Genomic DNA, 8624 nt, shown 5'->3' with positions numbered 1-8624 from the left:
TTTATTTATAACTTTAATCTTGTTATCACACTCATGGCATGAATTCCATTGCTATCTATTGTCAAAGCAAGTACTCCCTCAATATTTTGTATATACAAAACTAGCAACAAACAGAGCGACAGCAAATTGGTAGCATGGTGGAGACATTGACCCCCCACGAACCCTAGTTACTATGCTCCATCTCTCACATATATACCCCAATTCTTTATTATTTGTAATTTATTTATCTTCCCACCCAGAAATTTGGGAAATGCTTTTGCTCACTACCAAAGTGATGGTGAGTCGGTGACAATGCTATCATTCTATTAATTATCGTTTGATGAGTCAGTATTGTTTTTTTAATGTTATTATTTTGTGAACAGTAAGGACCAAATGTATATTAATTATAAGATTATATTAGTTTAGATTCAAAGGTTTAAAATATTCGACAATTTGATAAAGCAAAGTCAACATAAAATCCATAAACCGTTTAGAAAATTCATTTTATTGTTTTGCTTTATTAAGTTGTCAAATATTTTAAGCCTTTTGATATAAATTAATATAATCATGTAGTTAATATGTATTTGGTTCTCATACGTTCTTAAAATGAAAACCTTAAGAGAGTGTGACTCTTGATAAGTTTGATTAATCTATTTACCATAAAAGTTTCGAAAACTAAACTAATATAATGATAACAATAGGGTGATCACTGATCAGCACCACACCACTTTAAAACAATGAGCAAAAACGCACACAGAAATTTGTGGAAGCTACAAACACAGTAACTTGGGGTTGTGGTGGTAGTTCACAGAATTAAACAAAAACGATTGTCCTTTAATTTTTCCTGGCCAGTAAGTCGGCGGAATCGAATAGAAACCATGCGGTTGATATATAGATTTGATTAAATTATGTACCATGCACATGAGGCCATGTGAAGGTCATCAGTGATGAAGACAACTTTTATTCAAGTAACATGCATGCATGGTTATAGTACCCTACTTCTTCCCAACTGCCCCAAACAAACCAATATATATTAAATGTTATTATTTTTCCGGATAGATGCATATGCTGAATCTAAATAATCGATTATGTCGTCGTTTATTATCACGGTTTAATGTGCTTATTTTCATTTATAAATATGAAATTTTAAATTCGATTTTAGTTAAAGATAAAGTCGAACCAATTTATTATTGTTAACCCATTGTGAAGACATCACACTCTTGACTCTCCACCCTTACGTAGATAATATCTAATATATTGAAAATCTATCGGTTATGTTGATTATTACTTGAATGTGTCTTCTAACAATTTATGCTCATAAACACTTTTATTGACAAAGTTTCTGTTAGAAACACCCCCAAATTTGATATTGATTATCTTTAAATCAAGTGTTTTTATTATTTGCTTTTCCAAAAAAAAACCACAAAAAAAAATACTCTAACGATCCATGAAGCACTAGATTTTCTGTCAAAAGTTATCATAAGCATTTTTGGTTATTTGAAGCTCACCGTATAATGTGAAGAAGTTTGACTTTCATCATAAAATCAATTGGCAGTGCAGGAGATAGTTTAATTACTTATAAGCACATGCAAGATTCCTTCTTTCCCCGATGTTTAATTAATACTCTCAGCACGTCCTGTGTGGCGAATTTTCAAATCTAGGACGTGGACAACACAAATTGAATGATGTGGAGTATAGATAGTCATGATGTGGAGTATAGATGGTCGTTGAGCTTCGCATGCGCATAAGACAACTTGCTCTGATACAGTAAAAAAAGTTCCAACTTCTTCAAAATGAAACCAAGTTTTGCGAAGAAAACATTACCAAACAAACCAAGTCAAACACATTGTACATAAAAACAAACACACACATATATATATATATATATATATATATATGTGCACACATATATATTATAATATATATACACACAAATCCTGAGTTGTCGTCCCATGCAAATAGATTCTCTTATAAATATAGTAGCTAGTACTCTCTCATGCTTCAACGACCACAACTGAATTAAGAATTTCAGACACAGAGAGACCAAGAGAGAAGGAAGCCATAGAGCAAGCTAGCAAGTTCCACGAAAACTATGAAAACCCATCTATGCATTCCAAGGATGAGAAGCAACAACCCCTCATGCACAAACAAGATCAGCAAACGTCTGTCTCCCATGACTCTCCTCGACCGGTTTCGCGAGGCTGTTTTTCGCTTGATCATGTTGTCGGCAGTCTCTTCCAACAAGGCCGCGAGCCACGGTGGCCGATCTAGTGCAGATGTGCAGCGGTATTACTGTCAAAACGACTCTCACCACAGCGAGGCTGTCGCGGATTGCATTGAGTTTATCAAGAAGAAGGCTTCGCCGGAGGACCAAGACAACCGCGGCTCTTCTGCTAGTGCTAGTAGTTCCGTTGATGGAGCAGCGGATTGAGACGTGGTCATACCTGTGCTAGTTATGTGAGATTTTAGTTATTAAGTGTTTGATTTATCTTGAATTTGTGAGATGTGAGAGTATATATTGTTCATGAGTTTGTACCAATTTATTTCCACAGAGAGTGTTGGTTGAAAATGCGAGAGTGAATTGTAAATTATCGATATGCATATTTACAGGGAATTGATTCTATATTCATAATTCATTAACTTCGTTATTTATTATAAAAACCAGCTGAATAATAGTAAACTCTCATAATTTTGGAAGAGAGAAGAAATAATGCAACATATACTCAAACAAGTGAAGCAGATGGCGCATTATCGTAGTGGCGGAAAACAATTATGTATTTACATCAAGATGAGGGTTTAATCTTCACCAATTATTCTTCCCATAATAATTAACTATTTAACCTATTAATGCTATTATTTGAAGAAAAAAAAACGAGTCAAGCCAAATATCCATCATTCCCATACCATTGTTTAAAATGCTGAAAATGAAAACGTTTTTATTGTTTAATTATCATATACCGACCACACTTCACTTTTTGGAAGCATAACTGTGATATTGCTATGCTAAACCCATTTCCCTAAATAAATACAATGGATGCTTATTAACTAAAACCCATTTCCCTAAATAAATACAATGGATGCTTATTAACTAAAAGAAAAGCTTTCTCCTCGTGCACTCAAAACTTTCTTCGTCGGAGTTTAGACTGATGTTGAAGTGTTTTTTTAAAGGAAAATTAATGAAAATGGTTTGAAAATTTTAAGTTTTAACGATAAGGACAAAATAAAGGGTAAAGTGAATAGTACCAGGTTTAACTTTTTAATGTAAAAATGTGATTTTTCGTTAAAGTAAACAGTACCGTGAGCTTTTCGTTAAAACTCCATTTTTTTAATGGTGTTAGAGCTAATGTGCTGGCACAAATGAGTATCAAATTTATTGTCAAGATGTATTCTTTTGGAATTTATGCGACTTTAAATTAACAATGCACTGGCTCAACTGAGTATCAAACTTACTGTCAAGGTGTATCCTTTTGAAATTTATGCTAGTTTAACCTGCGACTTTCTCTAACTTCGTGAAAACACACTTCTAGTAGACCTAAAACTAGTTTTATCCGTATATACGTTTAAGTCTTGTTGAATAAATAAGGTAAAAGACAAGTTGGACACATCACATGACTTTTATTTATTTATTTTTTTTTTTTTTAAGGAAACGATAGTAGTTGTATTTCAATAATAAGGCAATAATGAATCAAAGAGAGAAATTAGGGAAAAGAACTATCCTCGATCAGTATATCCAAGATAATACTAGGAGGAGATACTAACCACTCACAAAATTGATCCACAGACAAACCAATACAAGCAAGTCTATGAGCAGCCCCGTTAGCTTGATGGCGAGTGCGGGTAAAAGAAACTTCAATGACTATAGAAATAATGGCCTTGATGTCTTCTATAACTTGTCCAATGGAAGACAGATTGACAAAAGAATCGCTAACAACCTCCAGAATCTAAAGCGAATCACTCTCACATAATAAGTTTGTAAATCCCCTAAGTTGGATACATGACATAACTTAAGTTGGAAACATCGCTACTAGACCTAAATACACAATCATTTCACCGGTGCATTTTTGTTCCCCATCCTCAAGTAGTGGTATTGCTCATCATACACTCGGGAGTTCCCAGTTCTCTCTAACGCAGCGGCAGAAATGATACGAGTTAGTCTCATGAAATAAACTTATTTCATGGGATGTTTGCTAGTCATCTAACCATCAGTATATCTGCATCTTATCATTAAATGAGTTTAAAATTTGTATCTATCCACGACAGAAATTTCAAAAATTAAACTTATCGAACAGTGTTAAATACGATATAATGTTAAAAAGACCTTGACCAAAAGCAGAAGCTTCGGCAACACGACCAAGAAAAGATCTTTAAACGACATGACGTAAGTTTAAGCCGAATAGGACCCAAAGAGCTCAAGTCTAACCCAATGCCCATTGGGCCGGGCTTGAGCTCACGGAAAAAAGTTGGAACCGGGCAGGTTTTAGAAAGAAGAAAAAAGGGGCGGAGGATTTCATGTTGCGGAGGTTGAAACGCAGGCAGGCGGCGGAGGGCGTCACTGAAATTTATAATTTCGCCAAATGAGATAAACCCATCACAATACCAACAATCCCAAATGGCTGGTATGAAAATTTTCATATTTTTCGCTTTAATTTGTTGCGAATTGGTGTAGAATTACTGATTTAATTTACTTTAACTTGGTATAATTTTTGCTGCGAAAAGGGGGATCCGAAAGAGAAGATAAGGTGTCTCTGGAGCTGACGGAGGAAATTATTCAAAGCATGGAAGTTGGGTTAGCTTTCAGAGACTATGTAATTCCGTTTACCCTTCTGTTTCTTGATTGTTTTATTTAATTTTATCAGTTATTATTTGAATCTGAGTAATTATTTGCATATGTGGGTTCGAGTTCGAATCCGCCTTCTCGTATTAGAGTATTTTAGAACACCGTCGTGTTAAAAAGAAATGAAATTTAAGTCATTGTTTGGGTTTTTATGCACAGAGTGGTAGAATTAGTTCGTTGGACTTTCACAAGGCGTATAGTTATGTAGTGACTGCTAGTGATGACGAGTCGATTCGCCTGTATGATGTCTCCACTGCAACATGCTTGAAGACCATCAATAGCAAAAAGTATGGAGTTGATTTGGTTTGCTTTACTTCACATCCGACAACCGTTATATACTCTTCCAAAAATGGCTGGGATGGTATGCTTTGCATTTTTACGCTTTTATCTCACCATTCGCATTTGATATATATGCTTGATATCATGTGTTTACTTAGAATTGGCCAGTTACTAATGTGATATTATGATTTATTCATTCAGAATCCTTGAGGCTTCTCTCGTTGAACGACAACAAGTACTTGCGCTACTTCAAAGGTCACCATGACAGGTTTGGTTTCAGGATCAATGGCTATTTGTTTTCTCCTAAGTGGGTGCTTTTAGTGAGCTTATATGCGCAATTATAAAATTGGGTTTTATATGTTTTTTGTAGGGTAGTCTCGCTTAGCTTGTGTTCTCGTAAAGACTGCTTCATCTCAGGCTCTCTTGATAGAACTGTTCTGCTTTGGGATCAACGTGCCGAGAAGTGCCAGGTAGTTATTGGGTATGGTTTCTTACATTTAAGTTATTTCTTCAAATGGTTTATAATATTTACCTGTATTTTAGGGTCTTTTACGCGTTCAAGGAAGGCCTGCCACAGCTTATGATGATCAAGGGCTAGTTTTTGCAATTGCCTTTGGTGGTTACATAAGAATGTTTGATGCCAGAATGTACGAAAAGGTTAGTTGCTTTGTAATTTGTATTTGAGTACAAATGAAAATTGGGAAGTTTGCAGTTATGTAGAGTTAAGCATGGCTGATTTGATTGCCTAAACTGTTTTATCTTGTTAGGGTCCTTTTGAAATCTTTTCTGTTGGGGGAGATATGTCAGATGCAAATGTTATCAAGTTCAGTAACGATGGGAGACTTATGCTTTTGACAACCACAGGTGGACATATTCATGTTCTTGATTCATTCCGTGGAACTCTTGTAAGTTCTCGACAACAACTCATTATTAGCGTAAATAATAGTGCTTTGAATTAACTCAGATTATCTTAAATTGATAGACTCTGCACGATTTATTCTTTCTGATATGGCTTCCCTATCATTGTTGTTTAGTTAACCACATACAATGTAAAGCCAGTCTCCAGCAGTTCAACGTTAGAGGCTTCTTTTAGCCCCGAGGGGATGTTTGTCATATCAGGTATGCACTTCTCCTCTTTCATTTTTAATGCCATGTGAGTAAGCTCTGGGATATCATCTTGTTGGCTGCGTACTGTTAATGAAATTCATCTTTTCTTGCGTAGTTTCTTGAAGGCCCTCATTTCATTTTCACACATAGTTTCTTGAAGGCTGTCGTTTCATTTTCATGCATATATTTTATTAATTAGACTTCCCAGAAAATACTTGCTTTCCCTAACGTTCCCCATAAACCTATCCATGACAACAATAACCTGCATGATCACCAGATTGGCATACAAGACTACAAGTGATCTATTGGTTTCTAAACTTTTGGCAGGTTCAGGTGATGGTAGTGTCTATGCTTGGAGTGTTCGGAGCGGGAAAGAAGTAAGATAAATAATATTCTTCTTTTATCTGTAATGATTTGTACCCACTTTAATACAGTCTGTGATGGTTCTAACACTGCTAATTGTGTTTGTAACCTATCCAGGTCACAAGCTGGAAGAGCACCGAAAATGAACCTCCAGTTATTAAATGGGCTCCTGGAAACCTAATGTTTGCAACTGGATCGTCTGAACTATCATTTTGGATTCCAGATTTGTCTAAATTGGGATCTTACGTTGGACGAAAGTAGAAATCTCCGGTCATCTCCCCGCAAATTTCTAGCCCAAAGCAGCTCGAGGATACCATATAACCGTCGACTTGTTACTGAAACTTGAAGTTACCGCCAGAGTTCCATCAAAACTGTTGTCGTGTTTCGTTCTTGCCTTCGGGACCCCAGTAACAGAAAAAAAAAACAATTGTACTGCATATTACGAGTCATTCTTTTTAACTCCTACAAAGTAGACTCTGAAAGTGTATGCAGATGCTCTGCACGTAATGTCCTGGTAGTATTACCTTGCCTTTGTAAAGTCGGTGTCAGGGACCTGAATGTAACTTTTGCAGAATTATCACTTCCAAATTCGTGATAGTATTAGTATATGCTTCTTTCTTTCTTCCTTGACTGTAATTTGCTTTATGGAGATGAAGTGTCAGATCATAGGTGGGGGCCACACTCACACGCATGACAAAATGGGTGTTTCCTTCTGTTGAATTACTAGACGAAACAATGCCCACCAAAAATCCAGGAGGATTGTCGACGGCGTCGTTCATCCCATGCGTGAGTAATTCGAAGTTGTTGATTGAGAGAAAACTCACACGCACGACAATGTTATTGCATTATTTTACGGTTTAACTTTTTCGCATGTCAGTGTGTGTAACTGAGTTAGATGTATTGTCATAATAACATTTTGGTGGTGGTATCACAAACCAATTGAATTGTTATTGTGTTTTAACTTTTTCACGGAATTCTCCGTTACATGGAAGTTCTTCGCTTTGGTGCGGTATAAGAGTTGCACAAGGTTGATGTTAGAATTTTGATAATTGTATACCCGATAAATTAATAATTTTGGTTAAATAAGATTTCTAGCCAGTCTGGACTTGAAGATTATGTGATTATTAATTTGCTAAATGTATAAAATAATGCATTATAAAAAATTCATATAGATCCCGCGTAATATATAAATTAATAATGGTTGAAGAAACCCACTATTGTAATTGTATTTTAGTGCTACCTGGATTATCTATGTTGTACTTGCACAATGCTACGCATTTCATCCGTCATTGTTGATTTATTTACATCTTTGAGATGAGAAGCCATTGTTCAATTGTTGTATGTATGATTTGTTGTGTTACCATGACTTTTGTTTATTTAAATAGAGTTTTTGCGTGGTTAAATGTTCATAAAATAGAATAATATAGTACATTGAACAATGTACAATCTATTTTAGAGAAAAAAATAAGTAGAGTCGTGAATTTTACTTGGTTAAACCAATACATAAAATTGTTAGTTCATAAAACGAAAACTAAATATAGTATACAATGTTTAAGAAAACAAGGAATAGCTTGGTAAATTAATAAGTTATTAATTAATTTTAATAAATCATAAATAATTCATATTAGTAATTTATTCATTATAGATTATTAATAATTACTAAATTTATATATAAAGGAGGGTAAATTAGGTAGACTAAATTTTAAAATTAAATTTACAAAATAAATTATGAATCACCAATAGGAAATACGCACGTTAATCAATACTTGTGTAATAATTCAATCATCAACAACCACTTCATTTAGTTTAAAATTTTAATCTACCTAGCAACTAGCATGACCCATCAATAAAAATTAAGAGGAAATACAACTTACGAAGGCTTCTACTGTACAAAATGGATGAAAAAGTCCTCAATTTGATAGAACAATTGACAGATCTAAACCACGAGTGAGATATTAACCCAAGCTGAAAGTTTAGGGGGTTCATAACCAAATTGAAATTAGAGAATAAAGTGAAACAAGGTCTATAATTTATAGGAGAGATTGCTAAATTTTCCCCTGAA

General features: G+C 34.7%; 1 protein-coding gene across 1 annotated transcript; it reads left to right on the top strand.

Annotated features, from left to right (window-relative positions):
- Positions 1-4411: 4411 nt before the first annotated feature.
- On the top strand, positions 4412-7184 carry LOC137748210 (protein ANTHESIS PROMOTING FACTOR 1). Its single transcript, XM_068488323.2, has 10 exons — positions 4412-4595; positions 4696-4784; positions 4973-5174; positions 5294-5360; positions 5463-5562; positions 5636-5749; positions 5860-5997; positions 6127-6211; positions 6527-6576; positions 6680-7184. The coding sequence occupies exons 1-10, from the start codon at positions 4589-4591 to the stop codon at positions 6821-6823; spliced, it is 996 nt and encodes a 331-aa protein (XP_068344424.1). The 5' UTR covers positions 4412-4588; the 3' UTR covers positions 6824-7184.
- The last annotated feature ends 1440 nt before the right edge of the window (positions 7185-8624 follow it).

The sequence above is a fragment of the Pyrus communis genome, chromosome 2 (assembly GCF_041283825.1).
Source record: "Pyrus communis isolate YQ-2024b chromosome 2, ASM4128382v1, whole genome shotgun sequence".
In the NCBI taxonomy this organism is placed as follows: Eukaryota; Viridiplantae; Streptophyta; class Magnoliopsida; order Rosales; family Rosaceae; genus Pyrus; species Pyrus communis.
The sequence above is the reverse complement of the archived record's forward strand: the minus strand, read 5'-3'. Positions and strand labels throughout refer to the sequence as shown.

Excerpts from the sequence above, each read along its gene's own strand:
- LOC137748210 (XM_068488323.2), top strand. Across the intron at positions 5,175-5,293 it reads TTCCAAAAATGGCTGGGATG|AATCCTTGAGGCTTCTCTCG; the intron begins GTATGCTTTGCA and ends TTATTCATTCAG. Across the intron at positions 6,577-6,679 it reads GTGTTCGGAGCGGGAAAGAA|GTCACAAGCTGGAAGAGCAC; the intron begins GTAAGATAAATA and ends TAACCTATCCAG.